The sequence below is a fragment of the Hylobates moloch genome, unplaced genomic scaffold (genome assembly GCF_009828535.3).
Source record: "Hylobates moloch isolate HMO894 unplaced genomic scaffold, HMol_V3 SCAFFOLD_4, whole genome shotgun sequence".
Taxonomy (NCBI): Eukaryota; Metazoa; Chordata; class Mammalia; order Primates; family Hylobatidae; genus Hylobates; species Hylobates moloch.
Genome location: NW_026652279.1, coordinates 4,270,682 through 4,293,046, shown reverse-complemented (window position 1 = coordinate 4,293,046; position 22,365 = coordinate 4,270,682). Strand labels below are relative to the sequence as shown.

Sequence of the window (22,365 nt, the reverse complement as noted above, 5' to 3'; positions counted from 1 at the left end):
CTGACCCCCCATTTCCACCCAGGAATTTGATACATTCTTAAGGAAGAATATCTAGAATGACCAAATTTCTGCATAAAGGCCTTTTCTTCTGTGGCTTCTGTTTTTCCGGGAACCTGTTTAGATAACCTCTGATATGAGCTAACGATTTTCTTATATCTCTTTCTGCCCTTCTGACAAGAACCTGGAAATAATTTAGTGACCAATATTTTTCAGAAGCAAAGTGCTGAACTTGAGTGCAGAAAGACTGAACATTAGAAATGTCTGGAATTCCACACAACACTGCTGTATTAAAAAACAAACAAACAAACCTCCTTAAAAGGCAGGTCTCCAAACCTGCTTATAGGAAAAAGGGGTTTCTGAGGTCTACAGACATCTGAGTCAATGTGTACGCCCACTTTGAGAAGCTTGGGATGTCACATTGTTCTCATCCCGGGTCCTCCACTTACTACAACACTGCCCTGAACAACACCATGACTACTGGACATGGGCAGGGTGGAGGACCACGATGTGGCCTCCAGACTCGTATGAAAACCCAGAATCATGAACTAACTGATTGTTGGTATATAGGAATTAGAAACCAAGTCACTGTCTTCAAATTAAACTCAATGGTTCTATAATCACATCAGGGTGACAAAGAGTTTTATTAGCAGTGTGTAGCTCAAAATTCTAATTGCATACTAGAGAGGGCAGTTAGCTGAGCTGCTGCTGAATATTAATTATATAATCTTAACTGATTTACACACTGCCCTCATTTAAATTTACAGTGGCATACCCACTAATAATCCCATTTATTTTCATGCTGTCAAGAAAAGAAATCGCATTAATATTTACTTTTGTAAACGGATCTGTTGTAGTAAACCCTGCATGAATAACAGCCACTTACAAATAGAAAGTTGAAAATGTTCACATGCCTTCAAGGAAGATGATTGAGAGCTGTATTAAAAAGGCATGGATTGATTTATTAGGGCAAAATGTTTCAAGAAATTGAAGTGACAAATACAACAATAAAAGAAAAAGGCTGTAGGCGTTGTTGGGCTTTTCCTCAAAGAGGAGTATCTGAAATAACTCCGGGATTCCACTTGGAAAGGAGCCCAATGTAAGTTCTAAGTTGAGATTTTTCATATACAACAACTCACTTGCTGTTAAGTTTCCTTTATGGCATGTTAAATGATTCAGTTTATAAAACTCAGTTTACACTTGTAGTATCTCTTCCGGAAGGGATCTTCTCAAAAGAAAAACTCAAACCAAAATATGTTTCTAGTGGCCATATTTTCCAAATCATAAAAGGGGGCGTGAGATTTGACAAATGTCAATGTGCTTTGGGGGATAATCAAATGGCAAGTTTCACATGAGGGCTGTGGAAGTCCCAGGGCATATGGCTGTCATACCTTAGATAAGCAGGGCTTAACAGATATGAGGAGAGAGAAAGGGAAAAGGGAAGAAAAAAGAGAACACAATCATGCAATGATGGATGGGGTGTGAAAGAGGAAACAGATACGAAAACGAGGAGAGAATGTTTCAAAAATATTTTGGATTTCACATGAATAGGAGAGATGGCCTAGTCGACTTTTGGTACAGTCAGAAGTGACAAAAATCTGATTCCCATAGTGAGAATTTTATTGGATGATTCAAATTGCCTGCAATTAACATCTTTAGGAAGGTGGGAGAAAATGATAAGTTTTAGGCACAAAAGTGGTCTCAAAACTATATTCTCTTAGCTAGGCACTAAGTTTGCCAAGAAATCCTTGCAAATACCTAGTTCTGACTGAAGTACTGGTAATACTTTCCAGGAGATAAGAGAGAAAAGGTCTCTTCAGAAACCACATTTTGAAGAGACCATGACAGTTCTTATATTATAGCTGGCTTTGAGAAAGTGAGCCCTGGACAGTACTTCCCAAGGCTTCCAGCTATTACCCAGAAAAGAAGGCTTGAAGTCAGGGGCTTTAAGGTGGCTGTCTCACCCTTCAGACCCTAGACTGGAATATTCTGAACATCTGGACTGAGGCTTGAGGGGCTCTCCACCTCATTTGCCACAGTTTTAAGGCACTGACACAATATCCCACTGATTTTGGAAGGTTAATGGTGATGTGATAGTCCAACTCATTTTGGGGAGGAGGTAAGAAATGAAATTCACATTTTATTTACTGCACATATTTTTCAGTATTTATAATCTAAAATGTCTGGGTAAAAGCCTTTTGGCAACTCCTTATTTTGTTAATATACTGATTGACTGTATTTTGCTGTGAGTGATATTTTAAGGATCTAAGAAGGTATTATATGCCTCTTCACTAAGCCCCAGATTGCAGTATTTTTTTAAAATACTTGAGACCATCTGGGGGGGGGAAAAAAGTAGATTCAGACATCACATGATCAACCAGGTTAAATTCCAAATGAATTTACTATTAAAATTTGAAACCATAAAAGTAATTTTAAAAAAGAATAACCTCAGAATGGAGAGACTTTTAAAAGAAAACTCAAAATCTAGAAAACAAAGCAGAAAATATAGATAAATCTGATTATATAAACATCAAAGAAGAACCATAAATACAGTTAAGAAGTAAACTATGAATTGGGAAAAAATATTTGCAAACCATATTGCTACCAAGGGATTATCTCTCTTCATTATAAAAAGACCAATAACTCAAAGAAAAAATAAGCAAAAGATATAAACAGTTTACAGAAAAACAAATGGTTCAATCCCACTTACAGTAAGAGATAATACATTAAAACCACACCGAGACACCGTTTCTTTTTCACCTATGAGGTTAGTAAAAAGGCCAAAGTTTGACAATGCAGTGTGCTGGGTTGGCTGTAGGGAAATAGGCATGCTCATAGACTGCAGAGAGAAGCCCACCTTGGTACCCCATTATGGAGGGCAATTTGGCACCATACATGCACACATGTACCCTGGGATACAGCCAATAAATTTTCCTCTGAAAATTTTCCTGCAGACATGCTTATCCACTTGCAAAGTGACACATAAACTTATTAATCACACGATTGTTTGTAATAACAAAAGACGGAGAACAATCAAAATGACAGCCACAGGGGATAGGTTAATTAAATCATGATACATCTATACAAAGGAATACCATGCTTCTGTGTAAAAGAATGAGGAAATTATATAGGGATAGGGAAAACCTGTGTTAAGTGAGAATAGCAAGGCACATGATCGCATATGCTGTATTCCATTGTGTACAAGGGGATAAAAGGATATTCATTATTTGCTTATATATGTGTAACAATCCCTGGAAGAATAGACAACAAACTAGCAATAGGGGCTACCTATTTGTGAGGAGGTAGGGAGCAGGGTGGGTGAGTGATGGGATGGTAATTTAGTGGTGCATATAATTTTAAACTTTTTGATTTTGGATCATGTCAAGTATTACCTACTCAAAACTTAAATCAGCTTTATTAAAAAATTAAATACTTGGGTCTGATCGTCAGTGTTTTTTTCTTCTCCTTTCTGGGAGGATAATCACCTCTCACAGCTGTTGTCCTGCTTTTAGCAATTCTCTGTGCAACGCGTCTTAGTGGCACAGTCTCCTTCCTTCCTGCTGTGGGACAGGGAGATGACAGGGGCAGAAGAGTAATGCCACATGAAGCTAATGTGTAGGAATTCCGTAACAGCTCTTGTAGCTGTTTGGAGGGTTGCAATTTAGCTATCACTGGGGGCTCTTCTTCTGATTCCTGGCCACATTTTAGGTGGAGATACAAGCCAGGAAAGAAAATGGGAGCGGACTGAAAAAGGCAAAGGTGAGAGAGAGCCTGGTTGAAGTGCTTGCATTCCAGCCTCCTGCAGAAGCCTGGCAGAGGTAGGCGGCACCCTGTCTTTCAAAACCCTTTTATAGAACAGCAGCAGGATAGACACGGGTCAGGAAAGGAGGCAGCAAAAGTGCCTGGGGAGAGAGCATAGGGAAGGAGAGGGGACAGTGGGCCAGAATGAGGAATTGTAAAGTACAGCAGGGCGGCTAGCATAAGGAAGAGCACAGACATGGCACCCCTTGAGTACAAGATCTATATCTGGCCCATATCGTTTTCATGGAGTACTTAGCATAGCACACGTAGCTGTGAGACGGGGTACCCGCTCAGGATTCACGCCGCTGCAGTGGAGTCCCAAGGCAGCCACTTAGGCAGGGTGCCCTAGCCAAGTGACAACTTCTCAGAGCCTGAATTTCCTCATCTTCTCCATGGGTTAATATATTTCACACACTAAGCATTTTACATATACTACCCCCATTTAATCTTCACAACAACCTCATGAAAAGTTACTATCATTAGACTCATTTTCTAGATAAGGAAACTGAGGCCCTATGGACCCTTCCTAGTCGCAGGGCCAGGAAGTGGCAGAGCTGCAGTTAGAACACATATGTCCCTGAGCCAAAGTCTGTCTTTTAAGCTGCTACACTATTTTAAAAAGTAAATGGTATGATTCACAATCAGAGAGATTCTATAAATACCTGTAGTTTCACAAGATGGTTCCCAACTCCTAGACCTAGATGAAACTGATTGTGCTTCCCTCACTGAGCAGCAGAGAAGACACCAGAGAGACTGGGGCATCTCTGTTAGGATCTAAAATATATCTATAATGAGCCCACTGACATGTGGGGGTCGAAGTACATAAAAGAAATAGTCTGGCAGGCTACATCATCACTTCTGGGGAGGACTTGAATTTGGATGTGCATTTATCTTTGTGATATTCATAAGGTGATGCTGGCTTTTTAAAGTGTTATAGCCAAAAACACAACGTATTTATAATGGACTGGGTATGACAGTTAGGCATTTAAGTGATGTCCAACGTCTTCCTCTCTTAAGATTAGTCTTTGAATCCAAAACTATACAGAGAAGTTTCTATTTCAGTTTCTGTCCTTAGTTTTGAAAATGTATTAGAAATTAAAGACATTAATAAGCAAAAAGTGATCACAGAATAATATAGTTACCAGTGTTAGCAGTTATTGCTTTCCCTACAAGGCCAAAATTACACAGTACCGTGTAAAAGAAAATAGATCATGTACTTTCTCATTAATCTGTCACAACTCCTAAACTATACCTTCTCAGATTTCATAGGTTTATCTGATTATAATAGTTGGATATCTAAAATTTCATCTCAGTAATCTCATTTACCCACAACCAACGGAGATGAATCATTCCATGTAAAAATTCTAACATAAATCCTATAAATTGGTTCATTAAAAGTAAAAAGGGACTGCTCCTGACATAATATGGATTAGTGAATTAGTCTAATTAGCAATTTAATATTAAAAGATATTAATAATATTAAATACAGTTTGCCTAAGACAGGCCTTACAGAAATATTATCAAGAGACTCAAGTGTGGTGATTAAAACTGTACAATCATGAGTTCCAAACATTTATTATAAATCTTTCCAGGACAATAATTTTTCCAAGTATTCAAACTATCCAGAACTCATATGTGTTTCCTTTAAAAAAAAAAAAAAAATTCACCATTCTTAAGGAAAAACACATAGTACATCCATGTTTGCTCACTTCACTCTCCCCTTCCTACTCTTCATCCCTAACTTATCTACAAATTTAGGTTTCTAAGAGGTATTTTTCACATAAGGCTATATGCATGCATTATATGTTTTTTTTAAAAGGTCAAAACCATGCAAGTATCTGAAAATTTGGAAAGAAAATGGATGCAACACACATACAGACACACAAACGTGGAGCACCCCCAGTACATACAAACCCAGAAACAAATAACACCCCCAAAACTGCAAAATAAAGCAAAGCAAGCACACACAGGACATACTTTAATTGGTACCAGCTACCCACAAGCTGAATTGATATTTGCAAGTCTTACTTTTGGGAATTCAGGTAAAGCAGTTGAGTTTCAGCACTGTGCCATCTACAAGACTTTAATCCCCATGGCAACAAAAAAATTTGGCAAGCCAGTCCCGGCCATCAAGACACCCCCCACTTAAGCTTGACCGCCCCTCACCTGCTCCCCTTCTCTCCTCTTTCCCCAGAAGAAGGCACTTCATGGAAACGTCTGGAAAAGCCCTTGGACTTTATTTTGTTACACCCTCTAAATGGACAAAAAACAAAAGAGAACAGGTGTAGAATACAGTATTTTCAATTGGCCACCAAGAGTTCCATACAAATGCCCTCCCCTCCCATCTAACACAGACAGACCCCGTCATCAGGCCTCATCTGTGACATTTTGAAAAGAGGATGCTTTTGCACAAAGGAGCTTATGAGGAGCTTTTATGCTGAGGTAAGAAATACCCAGTGGGAACTTTAGTCTTGTAAGTCATCTTTACATATTCGCAGCCTCTATTAACCTGGTGTTAATGGAAGGTTAGGATATCACAAACACAGTGATGACCCTTGTCATTCATATGCCCACTCTTCCACCTTTTGACACACTGCCCTGGCACACAGAATGGCTTAAAACATCATTGGAGTAGGCTGGGCGCGGTGGCTCACGCTTGTAATCCCAGCACTTTGGGAGGCCGAGGCAGGCGGATCACGAGGTCAGGAGATCGAGACCACGGTGAAACCCCGTCTCTACTAAAAACACAAAAAATTAGCCGGACGTGGTGGCAGGCGCCTGTAGTCCCAGCTACTCGGAGAGGCTGAGGCAGGAGAATGGCGTGAACCCGGGAGGCAGCGCTTGCAGTGAGCCGAGATCGCGCCACTGCACTCCAGCCTGGGTGACAGAGCAAGACTCCATCTCCAAAAAAAAAAAAAAAAAAATCATTGGAGTAAAGTGAACTTGGAGATCATTTGGTCCTCCCTTCTGCCACAAATGTCTCTGAATTTGGTGCCATTAGACACATTTGGGGTTTTGTATTTTACCCCATGCTTTCATCTCAGAACAAACATTTTCTTAATTCACAATACAGATTGGAGAATAAATAGGAGAGGCACCTCAGGGAGATGGGAACAGCAGTTGGCAAGTTATTACTATATATTAAGTCCTATATTTAGTTTCCCCTTAAAACTTAAATAACTGTAGCATCTGAGACTTGGCTACAGAATTTGAAAGATGCACTTCTGTCACACAAGAACACTTGAAAGTATTTATTTAATTATATTTAGTCTCCCAAACCAGCTGGGCCGTAGGATTTCACACTGAAATGATTCCTATTCTTTCCAAACTCTGTTGATAAAACAGTAATGACAAACTCAGATATATGGAAGTTCTCTTTTTTTGGAAGTTCTGTTGAGTCCCACAAAGAATTCTGAAGCCAGGTATGTAATTCCAAAGGAGTTAACATTTTGTTAACTATTGAGTCCGCTGGTGGTTTTTTACTTCTAGGAATGAACATCCTCTAATTCTTGAGTGTTAGGTTTTCTTCACCGTTAATACAAGCTTTCTTGAGTGTTAGGTTTTCTTCACCGTTAATACAAGCTTTCAATGATTGTGTTAATTATTAGACTTCATATTGGGTAAAAGTGCTTGGCACAGGAACCAAAACTTGGAGAAGTCAAACTTGGAAATACGATTAAAAGTGGGGGAAGGATTGCTGTAACACAGAACTTCTTGTCTCCCTCTATTGAGTACATCCTGGAACTACAACAACTGTCCTACAAACATCATGGATATACTCAGTGTGGCTACGAACATTAATCTGAAGAAATCATGAGTGTGTTGGAATGTTTTTACAAATTCTCATAAAAACTTGAAATTTGCAGCTTCCTAAAATATTTAGACTTTTTCTCAACCCTTAGCCCTACTCTGAATTCTGCCAGATTCACTCTTTCAGGAATTTTGGAGCAGAGCCGGCTATCTCCGCAGTTTTTCCTCACACACAATCACAGGCGCTTAAAACTACCACCCGTAAACTGACAACACTTTTGCTGAGAAGCAAATGCCACAGAATCAATAACTAATATCTTGAATAATTGAGATATTTGAGGCTACCTGAGCAAACCAGCAGAACAGACATAATCAACCCCGGGGGGAGAAGACAGTTAATTCTGAGAAATCCAAAGAAAGATGGTTGTTACCTAGAATAGACTGAACATACAAGGAGTTTCCCTTTCCTGAAAAGTAAGCTTGGTTTAAAAATTTACCCACCCACCGCTTCCCTAACAGAATCAGTCCAGCTTTTTAAGTATCATGGAGCATGTTTAACTGGCAACCTTTAGCAGTGAATCTCTTTCCGCTTTTGTCTAATGACTATGTGTTAGCTTGTTCCAAGAGCTTCCACTGGCATCTCAGGGCCAACTCGACAGCAGGGGGCCGGTTACTATAACAACTGACAGCTCTCGTGAATTCTGAAAGGCCCCTGAGTAGCCATTTGGGAAATAGTTATTGAGCAAAAAGTTGCCTGGGATCGGCAGCATTAGCTGCCATGTGACCCAGATCTCCCAGCACAGGCACATGGAGAAAGAAAAAAAGGGGTGACCACCTCCAGGAACAGCTGGAGACCTCAAAAGACTCCCTACCCCCATCCCTATTAGCATCTCAGAGCAAGATAGTTTAACACCACGGTGTCATCATAAACTCAAACCCTCTGAGGCAAGCCATATTTTGGCACCACAAAATGTGCTTGAGCTCTCCCCAGTGGCTTGACACATTGTCAGGCTTTGAAAAGCTGTAAAAATTATTCCTAATGATTAAAAAAAGGCTTGAAATATGGCCACAGATATGGGTTCCAAAAAGAAAAGAATGGCACACTCACCACTTTTAAAAGAAAAAAATGATGCCAGAATACCTGGGGTCCAGTAAATGGTCTGTTGGTAGAAAAGATGGTGATCACACAAACCCACCAAAAATAATGACTTGGAAGCTCAGAGTTTTCCAGACTAGACAAAGTTTTATATAAACCTACCTTTTGATTCTCACTCTCTCCCTCAGCATAAGAGGACATTGAGCAACCAGGACTGACCCAGTGCCTTTGTACATGTAGAATCTTCCAGAAAAGAATCTGATTCTACCTGTTAACAGTGGACTTTGCTTTGCATAAAGGGCGGGCAGTTTGACAGAGTTTGCCCTAAGAAACAATGAATGTGCCATGATCCAGTGCTTCTGGGTCATCTCCTACCCAGCGACCTCTGCCTGGAGCACTTGTCCTTTATCTTTTTCTGTTTTTGTTTTTTTTTTTTGTTTGTTTTTGTTTTTGTTTTTTTTGAGGTGGAGTTTTGCTCTGTTGCCCAGGCTGGAGTGCAATGCATGATCTCCACCTACTGCATCCTCCGATTTTAAGCAATTCTCTGCCTCAGCCTCCCAAGTAGCTGGAATTATAGGCACCCACCACCACATCCGGCTAATTGTTTTTGTATTTTTAGTAGATGGGTTTCACCATTTTGGCCAGGCTGTTCTTGAACTCCTGACCTCATGATCCACCCGCCTTGACCTCCCAAAGTGCTGAGATTACAGGCATGAGCCACCGCGCCCAGCCTCCTTTTTCTGTTTTGTAAAAAATACAGCCCAAACATTCTCTCCTCCAAGACATCCTTCTTGGCTCCCTCTCCTTCTCACTTAACCCTCGCTGTGGTCAGAGTCCTTCCCAGAACACACTATTTTCCTTGATCACTATTGCAACCCAGGGGAATGCAAAATCAACCACCCACAGGGGCCAAACAGGCAGGGAATAGTGGAGAGGGCAGAGACTGGCAAACTGGCAAGGGAGAGCCTCTCAAAAATGGGCCACCATGGCGCCATCCAGCCACCAATGACACAAGGGAATCTGAGAACACGTTGCTAAATTGTCCAGTTTATCACAAGAAGCCAGATAACTGGGGTTTTTCATCACATCTTTCCATTTTCTAAATAATTCAAGATTTTAAAAAACATGTCAGCTAAATAAAACTGGTCTGGAGACCACCAGTTTTCGACCTCTATTTGGGATTACCTTGGTTTACCTGCTCCTCTCTTCCTCTAAGGTATGAGCCCCTTAAATGCAGGAACTCTGTCCCCTCAATGGCTCTCCAGTGCCTGGAACTAACTGGATGCTTAAGAAATGTTGAATGAACTAACAAAGGAGTAACTAGGCCAGCCATAAAGGGTCTTAAGTCAACAAAAAACCCAAAACCCTCAGTCTGAGAAATTGTAAAACTTACAAGCTCTATGATCTTGGACAAGTCATTCCCCCTTCTGGAAACCGTTTCCTCTCTTGGGACAAGGATGATGCAGTCCCTGATGCCTTGCCTACCACGCATGGCTGCTGGAGGATTAAATAACATAAGGTGTTCTTTGTATTAATTCCGCCATTATTGCTGGTTAACAGGGGTGTTTCCCCTTTCCTACATCTTCACAGTTACCTGCATGGGAGAAGTCATTCTTATGACACCTGTCTCCTTTGTGACTTTGCTGGGGTGAAAAGGGGACAAACACCTATAACCAAAATCCAGTCATCGTCAAGTAGACCTGGAAGTGTCAGCCGCTAGAGCAGATGGGTGAAGAGCATGTGCCTGGGCTCACAGCAGCTCTGGTGTCATTGTTGCTACTGTGGCAGTACAGGAGGGATCTGTGTTCCAGTGAGGCACATGTGGTCAGTCATCCCTCAAGCAAGAGAGGGGTGTTACCACGTGCCACTCTCGACTCTCACATGCATCTGTTTGTTTGCCTGAGCTTCCATTATGCCAACACAAATCCCCCACACATTTGCGGTTTGCATCCCTTCATATTTATTACACTCTGTCTCCCACTGAACATCCAGGGAAGAAAAAAAATTGCAATGTCAACAAAACTCACTTGTTTTCATGAACAGCATTCTTAATGAGGAGGCACCAACACATGGCAAAATTTCTGAAAATCTAAAGATGGGACTTAGAGTAAAAGAGAAACCTTTTCCTATTTGCATATGTGGCTAAATTGGTGTTGACTCATTTACCACAGAATTTACAGATGGCTTGGTCATGTGCTGAAGTGAATCTACCAGATCAGAGTGTGAAATCCTTCTCATACCAAATTTTAACAAACCTGGGTCAGATGTTACAATTCCCACTTAGAGAGTTTCCAGTTTTCTGTTCCAGAATCTGCAGTTAGCTCAGCCCTATCTGAATTTGAGAAGTGAAGCTGCTCTATACTTTTGGAAAGTCTTTTTCTAGGCTACAGTTATGGTCAATAAGATATTAAACATTTAACATCAAGAAAATTAGCACTGATCAGCTGGGACTAAGACCATATAGGTTATATTATTCAACATCAAAATCTTCTCAAATAATGGAGATGTAACTGAGTGAATACCACTAGTCAGCTCCCAGAACACCTGAAAATATAATTGGTTTCTGAAGTTTTCTTCCACATGATTTTGGCAAATCCAAAACAAAGGATGATTTATATCTGGCCTTCCACACCAGTTTACTCCCACCATGTCCAGCAGCGGAGACATCCCCTTTTCCTGGAGTGTCTTTTTGACACACAAACATGCACTATAAAAGTAGGCTGTGGAGGGAAATATATGCCACCAACCATGCTACTCCTCCTCTGGACAAGATAACGTACTGGTTAACCTAGTGGGCTATGAAGTCAAATTGTCTGGGTTCAAATCCACAATCCACCAAAAATTAACGCTGTGACTTGGGGATGTCACATGATCTTTCTGAGCCTCTGTTTTCTGATCTGCAAAATGAACATAACAATACTAATTATTTCCCAGGATTCGTATACTAATTAGGTGGGGGTATAATCTGCTCAGCACATGTCTAGTATGGTACATAGTTATAAAAGGTTCTTTGCTTGGCCAGGCGTGGTGGCTCACGCCTGTAATCCCAGCACTTTGGGAGACCGAGGCGGGTGGATCACCTGAGGTCAGCAGTTGGAGACCAGCCTGGCCAACATGGCAAAATCCGTCTCTACTAAAAATACAAAAATTAGCTGGGTATGGTGGTGGGTGCCTGTAATCCCCGCTATGCGAGAGGCTGAGGCAGGAGAATTGCTTGAACCCAGGAGGTATAGGTGCAGTGAGCTGAGATCACGCCATTGCACTACAGCCTCGGTGACAAAAGTGAAACTCCATCTCAAAAAAAAAAAAAGAAAAGGTTTTTTGATTAAGAACCTTTAGATATACAAAGCCTTTTCAGATATACAAAGCCATGTCAGGGGTGAGATATTGCTCATCAGAGCAATAAGAACTACCTTCTATGCAACATCCCTCAGGATTATAGAAAAAAAGAAACAAACTAAAAATACCTTTGTAATACAATTCTAAGCAGACAGAAATGTCTTGCTCTTCATAGCTATGCTATTCTACAGCACAACTAATAAATAAGTTGCACGCCCTAGCACACTGATTGGACACCGGGCACATAGCTCCTCTCCCAGCATTAACCTCAAATTATGTAAATCAAAATGAAACCTTCCAAAAATTTTCCTCTTCTCTCTGAGTGGCAGCAGCTGTGCTGCTCCAAGTCTTTTTCAGGAATGTCAGCACATTATTGCCATATAAACAGCTTGTCTTGGTAAGGCAGGGGATGCAGAGCTCTTGGAATGCAGTATCTGACTATTGCAATTCAAAGGTATGTTTTACTACCATCTTAAGTAAAAAGACCAAAATGGCACACTGCGAAAACTTTTCAATTGATTTTTCCCCTTATTTCCAATAGCTCTGAACCACTGCATGCTTAATATGGATTGCAATATTTATAAGGCACACAATAGGGTGCCATTAAAGCTATAACTGTTAGTTGATTTTATTTTTATTATCTGCCTCACAACCCTGCCCCTTGTCCAAAATCACTTTGCATACATTTCTTTCTAGTTTTATAGCAACTTCTGTGTTATTACAGATTCTGGTTCCTACAGCTCTTCATGGCAGACGTTTGCGAGGGACATTCAAAGGAGAACTATAGCATCCTACCTGAAACAGCTCAGCTAAAAACATTTTAGAATAAATGTCTCCCCACAGATCCATGTTGCTGCCTATAAAAACACTGCTCAAATAGTCCCCGATGAAACTGATGTCTGAGGTCTCTCAGACACACAGGTATCCGAGGTTTCTGCTCATGGTTTTTAGTTTCAGCCAAATTTTAAGTACAGACTAATGATTGGCCTCCAAAGTTCTCCCTTTCAGGAAACATACATAATTCAATGATACCAATGGGTTTAAATATTTAAGAATACTGTGGCAGTGCTTAACAAATACCCACGTGTTCCCCCTACCTCATCTGTGTCCTTGGGGCTGTGTGACCATCTGTGGCCAGTGGTGAATGAAGGAGTGAAGGGTTCCACTTCTAGGCCAAGCAGTTGAGAGCTCGGTGCCTCCTCAACTTCTCTATCCCTGCTACACCAGTTTGGGAGATATGTGTTCCAGAAAGACAGATCACTAGTGGAGGAGGGCTGCTCAACCCTGTCAGACCTCACGTGGGTGAGAAATAAACCTTTGTGTGTTATTAAGCCACTGGGGTGCTGGGGTATGTCTGCTGCAACAGCAATGAAGCTTATTCTAATACAGCCAACCTGGAATTAATGAGGCTGGTCACTGGGCTTCAGAGTTGTTGCCTGGGGTTGCGGGTGGGAGTGGTCACATGTCTTTAACCCAGTTATTTAGGAATGTCCTCCTCTGGAATTGCCTTTAAGGCCTATTAGGAGCATCACCCAAACCAATTTCATTAACATTATAGTCACCCCTTTCCTTTTTTGGCCCAAAGTGGTTCTGCTCAGTTGGTTAACCTACATTTATGCTATATTTAGCTCCAAACAGATGAGTTTTATCTATTTCTAGGATAAATACTTTGCACAACTGAGATCCTTCAAAAGAATGAACTCTAGAAAGAAATTCCAAAAGTTATTTTCAAGCATGTTGTATGCAATGGACATATTGGAAACTGTGTACAGCTATACAATGTGATGACATTTAAAGGACAAAATTCATTTAGATCTGTACATTTGATTTTCCTTATTAAAAAAACAACTTCATTCGAGGCATACCAGGACCCAGAGTTATATTTTCCATTTTTCCCTAAAGTCAGATCTGGTATAACACTACCTGCACAATCACCATGTGCCAGGCACCAGGACAAGCATTTTCCACAGCTTGCACTGAATCCTCACGTGAACTTGTGGCCCATTTCTTAACTATATTTTGCAGATGAGGAAACCGAAGTTGGTGGAGAAGTCTTTGTCTAAAGCAGTGTTTCTCGACCTGTTTTTCATTGGCACCTCCTCTAAGGGGCCCTTTTAGACTCCCCCCCCACCAATTGCCCAGTGCCAATTTTAATACCATGAATGCACAAATGCTATATACGTATATGTAAATCTGTGCTTTATACACAAAATAAGTTTATAAAAATCTCCCCAAAACAAATTCACACCTTAGAGATGACAGCACTGCTGGTAGGAACACATGCTCCACAGCTGCACAGATAGACAGTGTGGTGGAGTGTGGCTCCAAATCCAGGCTATGTGACTATAGGCCCATGTTAGTCTCTAGACACAGTAGTGTTTCTTTCTGATCTTGCCCTCCTGCAGTTCTGGCTCCTTCAGTACCTTCCCATCATCCTCAGGATATGGCACATCTCCCTTCGATGAGGCCCTCATGATCCGGCCCTTGCTGTCCCCACACTCTGCTCCAACAACACTGAGCCACGTGTATCTGCTTGCAGTAGGCCAGGCTTTTTCTCCCCAGCCTCATTCTTCCACACCCTCTTCACCTGGCTGACAGCTGGTTGTGCTTCAAGGCCCAGGTCCTCCAGGGAGCTTTCCCTGACCCCAACCCCCATTCCAGGTTGGGCTGAAGCCCTTCCTATATGCTGTTATAGCAACTTGGATTTCTCCTTCTCCAAATACTCCCCATACTCGATTCTATTTACTCATCTGCCTCTTCCAATGGACTGTGAGGGCCAAGGGACCTCACCTCTAAATCTCTAGGCCCACCAGGATGCATGGCAGGAACTCTGTATGCATTGCATAAATAATAGGAAGCTGAAAATGGCTCCAGTGCACATGCAATAGAAACAGCTTTATAATTTTTTAAGTAACAGAATACTTAACTGAACCTTCTACTCACTTTTTTAGGTCTTGATGGTCCTTTGGAAAGCCATCCCTTGTTCGGCTTCAGTCCAAGGTTTTGATGCCAATGGCACTGATCCTACTTCTGAGCTCCAGAGTTAAATATAAGACCTAGGCCTGACAAGAATGTTCCATCCTTTTGGCCACCAGATGACTCCGGGATATGGACAAATGACATAAGTCAGTAATAAGAGATGCCATGTTGGGACTTAAGTGGAACTATTAGAGGAGAAAGATTCCCTGTGCACTGGGGTGGAGACATGTAAGTCTAACATGGCCAGAGGCTGCTCTGTGGAAACAGGCAGAGGGCCTGCTTGAGCGAGAAGACCACACAGACAGCAGATCCCAGAAACTGAGGGCAAGAGAAACACAGACAGACCAAACCAGCCAAGTCCCGATGTTCCATCTTACAAATTATGCTCCTGAACTTCTCAATTCCATGGATCAAACTTTTTTTTTCCCCCTTGAGCTTTAAGGCATTTTGAAATGGATTTTTGTCAACTGCAATAGAAAAGGGTTCTGACCAACACAGTGGGTGATGATATTGCCAACTATGTGGGCTTTCAACAAATGTGAGTTCTAGTTCTCTTCCTTGGTCAAAGAATGTGGGTCAACTAGAAAGGACAGTGATAGTACCTACCGTACAGATCTGTTGTGAGAATCACATGAGATGGTGCCACCCCAGTGCTTGGCACAGTGCCTGGCACTCAAAAAGGACTCACTGAACATTAGCACTAACACCACTGTACAGCGGGAGACTTGGAAGAGACAGAATTCAGAGACCTTGAGTGTAGTTTTCCACTATTTCATGAACCTGTTAAGTTGTAGTATCAACAACTCGGAGAAAACACACTCAAAAATCAGAATAACTGCAAAGGGCCATTCCTTGGTTGTGGTAGAAAATGCTGCCACAGTGAGCAGGTTCGAACCTCCCGGTGCCAGGCCTGCCTCCTGAAGAAATGATCCAGAAGGTTTTGATCTGCCTCAATGCTCTACTTATGTCAAGTCTGTTTGCCAATCATGCAGTCGTACTGTGCCTCAAAAGGCAGAAGAAAAGCACTGTTGTTCTAGCTAAAAAACTGCATTGCCAAAGGGAAACACACGTCTCCTCTGTATTTACCAATTTTCTACGTGAGCTCCCCAGTGCTTCCTTCTTTCGCATTAATAATAATTTTTAAAAAGTTGGACAGAAAAAAGGTCCTTGTCCCCTCTAGGCTGTATGCTTAGCCAACTCATTCATCCTAACACTAATTTAATTTTACTTTCCTTGCTCTATAAGAATTTTCTTCTTCACACCCATTTTTTGTGCTACTGGGATTAGGAATTTGGTAAAAGCTCAAGTCCAGACTCTGTTGGATGAAGTTTAAAGCTCTGGTTACTTTAAATGAAGCTTTTGATGAAATATATGCATACATGTATAATAAACATCATAAAAATATTTCAGACAGGAAATATTAAGATATTATTCAATTCATATTTCCCATTTGGACTCACTGAGATTTTCAGAAGTATAAACAGTTGTCATTTTCTAAAGGGAAAATACATCTTGAATGGAAGGATTTTAAAGCTGTTTACTACATGACACAGCCCTTCCCTAAAAGAAACCTGCAGTAAATACTCATGTTTTGGCCGGCTGGGTGTTGATGCCTGTTTGGCCCCATGGTCCTTCTTGGTCACCGTGATCCATTTAGGGGTCGGGGATCCAAGGTGGGCCAGTCAGAAACAATCTGGAGGGTTTTGCCAGAATTGCTGAGTACAAGGCGTTTCTTTATGCTGTGGCAGCTGTGGAACTTCTCTGCTCCCCTGTGGTGACAGCCTGAGACTAAAACCAAACAGTGCTGAGCAGAGAGCCATGAGATAGGCATGCTGACCTTGTTAACCTCACTTGATTAGTTAAACTCACACTAGGTGGCCTCCAATTTACCAATGGGCTTCAAACATATTTGCACAATACTTTTTCCTGGAGAAGGGATGACATGAAGGTGAGTCTAGTGTTCCTATGCTCACCCCAAAATACAACATACTTCATAATCTTGCTGGTCTGCAGCACTAAAGGGCTTATGGTTACCGTCAGACGCCCGAGGAAACCTGAGATGACCTCCTTCCTTATTCTCCTGTTCCAGCCAGTTAGGAACAGACCCAATCTGCCAGCAGATTCTGTTGCTCCCACCTTCAAAATAGATCTATACGCAATGAATTCTCACCACCTACACTGCTACCCTCATCTGAGACACAATGGTGTCCTTCTTGAACTAGTCCAGTGGTCTCCCCGATGGTCTCTGTTTCTGCCCCTGCTCCTCTTCAGTCTGTATTCAACACAGCAGCCAAGTAATCTTCAAGTCAAATCACAACATTCTTCTGTACCAAACCCTACTCATCTTCGAGTGAAAGGCAATGCATTAACAACGGCCCACAAGGCTGTGCAGCATGACCCGATCCTGCTCTACCTTGTTTCTTTCTGATACCCTTTTCTGCCACCTTACCCCTGTCCTCACGTCTCAGCCCCACTGACTTCTGGCTGTTCCTGGTACACACCAGGCATGCCCTTGCCTCAGGGCCTTTGCATGTGCTGTTTCCGCTACTTGGAACTTGCCCCAGGTGGAGCCCATTTGGTTCCCTCCTCCTTTAGGTCTTTGCTCAGGTGTCATCTCCTTGACCACTCTGAACACTCCTGCTAGGCCCCCAGGGGCCCCTCCCCTTTCCAGATTTAAGTTTTCTCCATTATCCAGTTACCACCATCTTAGAAATTACATGTTTTAGTTATTTGCTTTGTTTGTTGCCTGCCTCCTCCACTAAAATGTAAGCTCCATGACAGTAAGGATTCTTACCTGTCTTACTCACTTCTTCAGAAATCACTTGTGTCTAGAAGACTGGCACAAAGTATGGGCTCAAAATTGAGTGAATGGAAAGAAGGGCGGGAGAGATGAAAATATGACACCTGTTTCTCACTGGTGAAGCCTGTCAGATAAAGGGCAGAAGCCTCCTACATTAGTCTGAGAGGTGAAGGCACCCAGGCCAACCGATGGAGTTGCTCAGCTGAACTGGCTGAGACGGTCCGGCTGAAAAAACACAACTGCTAAACAGAGGCTGCAACTTGGCTTCCCATGAGAAGCAGTGAGAATCCGGATAGCTTACAATCTGCCATTTTAATCTTACATATATTAAATACCACATAATATGCTAAATGTTTTCCTATCACCCAATTTAATTTTCAGTGAAAGACTATGAAAAAAAATTCTAAGGTAAAGAGGAGTTATTATGTGACTACAACAAAGTAAAGCATCATCTCAGAAAAACTGCAAATGCGATGACTTGTTAACTCATTTTGCTGGTTCTGAAACTAACAAAGTGGATATGGGATTTGGATCTAGCAAGTAGCAGAGCTGGGATCTGAACTTGCATCTCCCTGGTTCTCAAACAAAAACCTCTTTGGTACTAAATCCCAGAAGCTTACCATAAGTGCCTTGACCTCAAAAGTGGATCTGGCCCTGCCATCGTCTAACAGAGACAAGATGGCCTCCCAGGTGGCAAGACCAGAAACACTTAAGCTACCTCACCTTCCTGAATGCGGAGGCCGTGGGATTCCCCTCCCGTGAGCAAAACCTGGCCAGCATCTGGCCCCCATTTCTACGCTGTAGGTGCTGCCTGGCTTACCTCCAGTAAACGAGCACAGCAATGAGAAGGATGAGGCACACGAAGGTCAAGGCTGATACCACAATCAGAGGGATGATCCACTCCATCCTCCCTGGAGCAGGGCGGCTTATCATTCCAGAGGTGTTTTTTTCCGCTGCCAAGAGAAATCATCCCAGTTAGAGGACAGAGGTTAGTGGAGGTGGGAGCCAGAATTGATGCAGAGTTCTTCTGTTCCAGTTTTGTGTGGTTTCTGGAGAACTGGGCCACTTGCTCTGAGCTGCCCCATGACAGGAGGGGCAATCTGCAGCCCTCACCATTTCCTGCCCCGTCCCAAACCACACAGGGCCTCTTCTGTGGGCTGCACTCTGTAATTGGCAGTTATATGGATTTACAGATAGAGCTGAAGGTGTTTTTAGACAGCTGTACAGAAGACACAGACATTCCAGCCTTACCCCAAGAACATGACTGACCCAGAAGAGCCTTTGAATGTGCTGAGGACATGTGCTGAAGTCTCAAAGAAGCAAGGGTGGAATGGCTGTCCAAGAGCCTCTCAGGTTCTCTAGTGCAAGGGCAGGAGGGCTGGCATGATGGGTTTCACTAGGAGAACTAGGAGAACTGGCTGTGACTACAATGGCCATCTATTCTTTGCTGCTCAGCATCCCTTACTCCTTCCTGTAGTAACAACTACACCCCGATTCTGCTTTGGGAAACCACCTTTCCCTAACAGATACAGTCATGGTGGGACAATCATCGGAGTGTGGGGCTCCCTGCTCTGGTCAACGATGTAGCACAGGACAACGACGTCTTGCCCTAGAATCTCAACCACCGACTCTAAGACTGAGCAACAGCACATCCCAGCAGGAGCACCTAGGTGCTTCTGTCCATGGGCTCCTACCACCCAGATCCCCAGAGATCCTGTTTTTCCTAAAATATGCTTCTCTAGTTTGTCCTTTGATCCTATCACCTACCCCAGATCCTTCCGAAAGCTCCTATTTTCTTTCCCAAAGACAGGAAGCCATACCACACCCTATTCCCAGAGCACGTCTGTAATCAGCAGCCACAATCTAGAGGTTAGCAGGGAAAGCTTGCCAAATCATTCAGGATTCTCTCTGGTCAGCCAATACCTGTTAACCAGGCAGCTCCTTCCTCCACCTCTCCAGGCCCTGAATATCTTCAGAAGTCCCCAGGAGCCTCAGCAGAAGATCCTGTCTTCCCTTCCACTGTGAAGAAGATGCCTGGAACATACCAGGTGGCCCAAATGAAGCCCCGGTTGGGGTGCTGGGGCTGGGGAGAGCACAGGTGCACAGAGGCAAGCAGCGAAAAAGCAAAGGTTGCCTGTGATCAAAGGGAGAAGCCCCTTAAAAAATCGAACACTGGCTGCAGGCTGACTTGAGCCCAGCAAGGATTCCTCCTGCACTGCAAAAACGAGGCCAGCGTTCAGCCAGCCCGGAGTGTCCCTCTGCAGGATGGACTAAATGCAGAGCTAATCAGGTTGAGTTTCCAGGTGAGAGAAGGTAGGCTGAGTAGGGAAGAAAGAATTGGCTGTGGGAGCAGATTTTTAAAGAGGCAAGACTCCCGAGTCAGGAAGTGTGTTATGATGTGTTTCACTGGATTTCTTCCAATGCATTTTATGTTGACCCCCTCCTTTGTTTCAGGCACAGGCCTGTGACGCAGACAGGACCTGATGTATCCCCTGCTCACAGGTAAGAAGACAGAGTCAAGTAGATGCAGCACACTCTGACTAAAAACCTCCACAGAGCACTTTGCCATTTATAAAGTGCCTTCCTAGCTGTGCCTGCCCATTTTCCTAACTCCCTGCTCCATTTTTTTCATTAGATAGGAGAGATTCTTACCAAGCCCCTACTGTGCACAGGCCTGGTGTGAGCACTGCTGTGCCCATGGGGAGGAATCTTTTAAATGGGGAGAGGCGGGCACAACAACAATTAATTAGAATGCAATGAATGTGGCACCAGGGGAAGCACAGGGGGCCACAGGGGAATAGCTCTCCAAGCCCAGGTCTCCATGAGCTCCCCAATGAAGGCAAGTGTTGAAGGATGAAGGGGAGTTAGCCAAACAGAGAGTTGGGGAAGAAGGGTGTTCTGGATGGAGACCATCAAATCAGTGGGAGTTCAAGAATGAGAGGGAGGAGGACCCAGATGGGGAATTGGAAGGCAGATGAAGCCAGGGCCTTTTAGGCTGAAATAAAGAAACTGATTTTCGTCCTAAGAGCAGTAGAAACTACTGCAGGGTTTTAAGCCAAAGCAGACAAAGATCAGGCATGGCTTCTCTCCATCAACATAATGCTTTTATCGCAGAGCTCTGGTGGCTGGCCAGAGGAACCAGAGTTGTAAATAAGAATAATTTTGTGGGGTCCCAGAAGGGGGTGGCCCAGCCAGGCAATTATCTAGCTGGTGGTGGGGGGAATCTCAAAGACCTGGAAGTCCTGTTAATGGAAAACGATGTTGGGAGGGTTGACGCTCTAGGCCACGTGTTCAGTTAAAATCAGTATCCACTCTGGGAAGCCTTTAGGGACTCTCAGTGTCTTATTCCTCTCTTCGCTCCTTACAGAACAGGATTCTTGCCTATGCTGCTACAAAGAAAGAATGCAAACTCCATGTCCTATTCATCCCAAACCACAGAAAGGAACTCTTGGCCAAAATAGTCCCTCACACTTATATCCCTAAACAATCACTGGCAATACCACCTCTGTGGTATTTCTATCATTCTTTTTTTTCTTTTTTGAAATAGGGTCTCACTCTGTCACCCAGGCTGGAGTGCATGATCTCGGCTCACTGCAACCTCTGCCTCCCAGCCTCAAGGGATCCTCCCACCTTCCCGAAGTGCTGGGATTACAGGTGTGAACCACTGCGCCCAGCATATTTCAGCCATTCTAAAACCAGTGAAAAGTGAACGCTCCAGAATTTCTTGGCCTCGGGAAGGGGTTAGGGAGTGACCATCTGGTTGTGTGGATCAGTGGCATATTATATCGTCCCTGAAGCCACAGGGGCATCTCTGTGTTGGTGATAATGTCTGTCCCCCTCTCCTCCTCTACAGGGTGAGTGTTCAGTTTTCATTAGATTCTCAGAAAGGTCCAGGCCCCAGAAAAAGTGAGAACCACCAGCATAGAGAGAGAATGAAGGTCCCGAAGACAAGGCTCTTGAGTCACAGCCCAGGTCAGAGCTGGGCTCAAACTTGATTTCCACAATGGAGTCATTTCTCCCTCTAACATTTGGTGAAAGTGTGTAATAATTGGCCGGGGGGGGGGAGGGGGTCCCGTAGGGGGTTGGAGTCTATCTGAAGTCCCACTGTGGACAGTCTCCAAATGGTAGTTTCTGTGGAGGAGCTCTCAGGTTGGCAATAACTTGTAGTGTCAGTGAGAGACCTAAGGAAGTTTTTCTGACAAGTTTCACTCTGACCTTGACTAATGGCAGGCAGTTTCAGTGGCTTGGGTCTTTTACATAAAAGCCAAGCAAAAATAAGAGTGTGACTGAATTTTCATGTGGGGCATGATAAAGTTGATTTCATTTTCAGATTCACAATACTGCTTTGTCTTCCTGGTGCCAGGAACCTGGAATTGGATTCCATCTCCAGATGACCAAGTGAAATCTGCTCCTGTCACTTTCCTAAGTAGCTCCTCATGGCCCTCTGGATACCCCTGAGTGGGGAAAGCAAAGCTCTTCAGGAGCAGGGCCTTCCATCCCCAACCCAGCATCATCTCCTGCTGTTCCCTGTCATGGTTCCAGCCACACTCACCTAATCAGTGACCATGCTGGGCCATGGTCCCGCCTCTCTGTCTTTGCCTCT

At 43.2% G+C, this 22,365-nt stretch overlaps 1 protein-coding gene and 1 long non-coding RNA gene across 8 annotated transcripts in view; one reads left to right on the top strand and one right to left on the bottom strand.

The window, feature by feature from the left end:
* The window catches only part of PTPRG (protein tyrosine phosphatase receptor type G), a 759,442-nt gene that overhangs the window by 75,344 nt on the left and 661,733 nt on the right, over positions 1 to 22,365 (bottom strand). For 5 of the 7 annotated variants that reach the window (XM_032149389.3, XM_058437116.1, XM_058437120.1 and 2 more), the window contains 2 exons: positions 18,583 to 18,715; positions 5,965 to 6,051 (listed from right to left, as the gene is read on the bottom strand). In XM_032149389.3, the coding sequence (XP_032005280.1) occupies positions 5,965 to 6,051; positions 18,583 to 18,715 (220 nt within the window). The remainder of the gene's footprint in view (positions 1 to 5,964; positions 6,052 to 18,582; positions 18,716 to 22,365) is intronic. The other 2 variants (XM_032149390.2, XM_058437117.1) reach the window with 1 other exon arrangement.
* Positions 20,027 to 21,244, top strand: LOC131383207 (uncharacterized). The gene is made up of 3 exons (XR_009213037.1): positions 20,027 to 20,065; positions 20,217 to 20,264; positions 21,130 to 21,244. It is a non-coding gene; the product is annotated as an uncharacterized LOC131383207 (long non-coding RNA).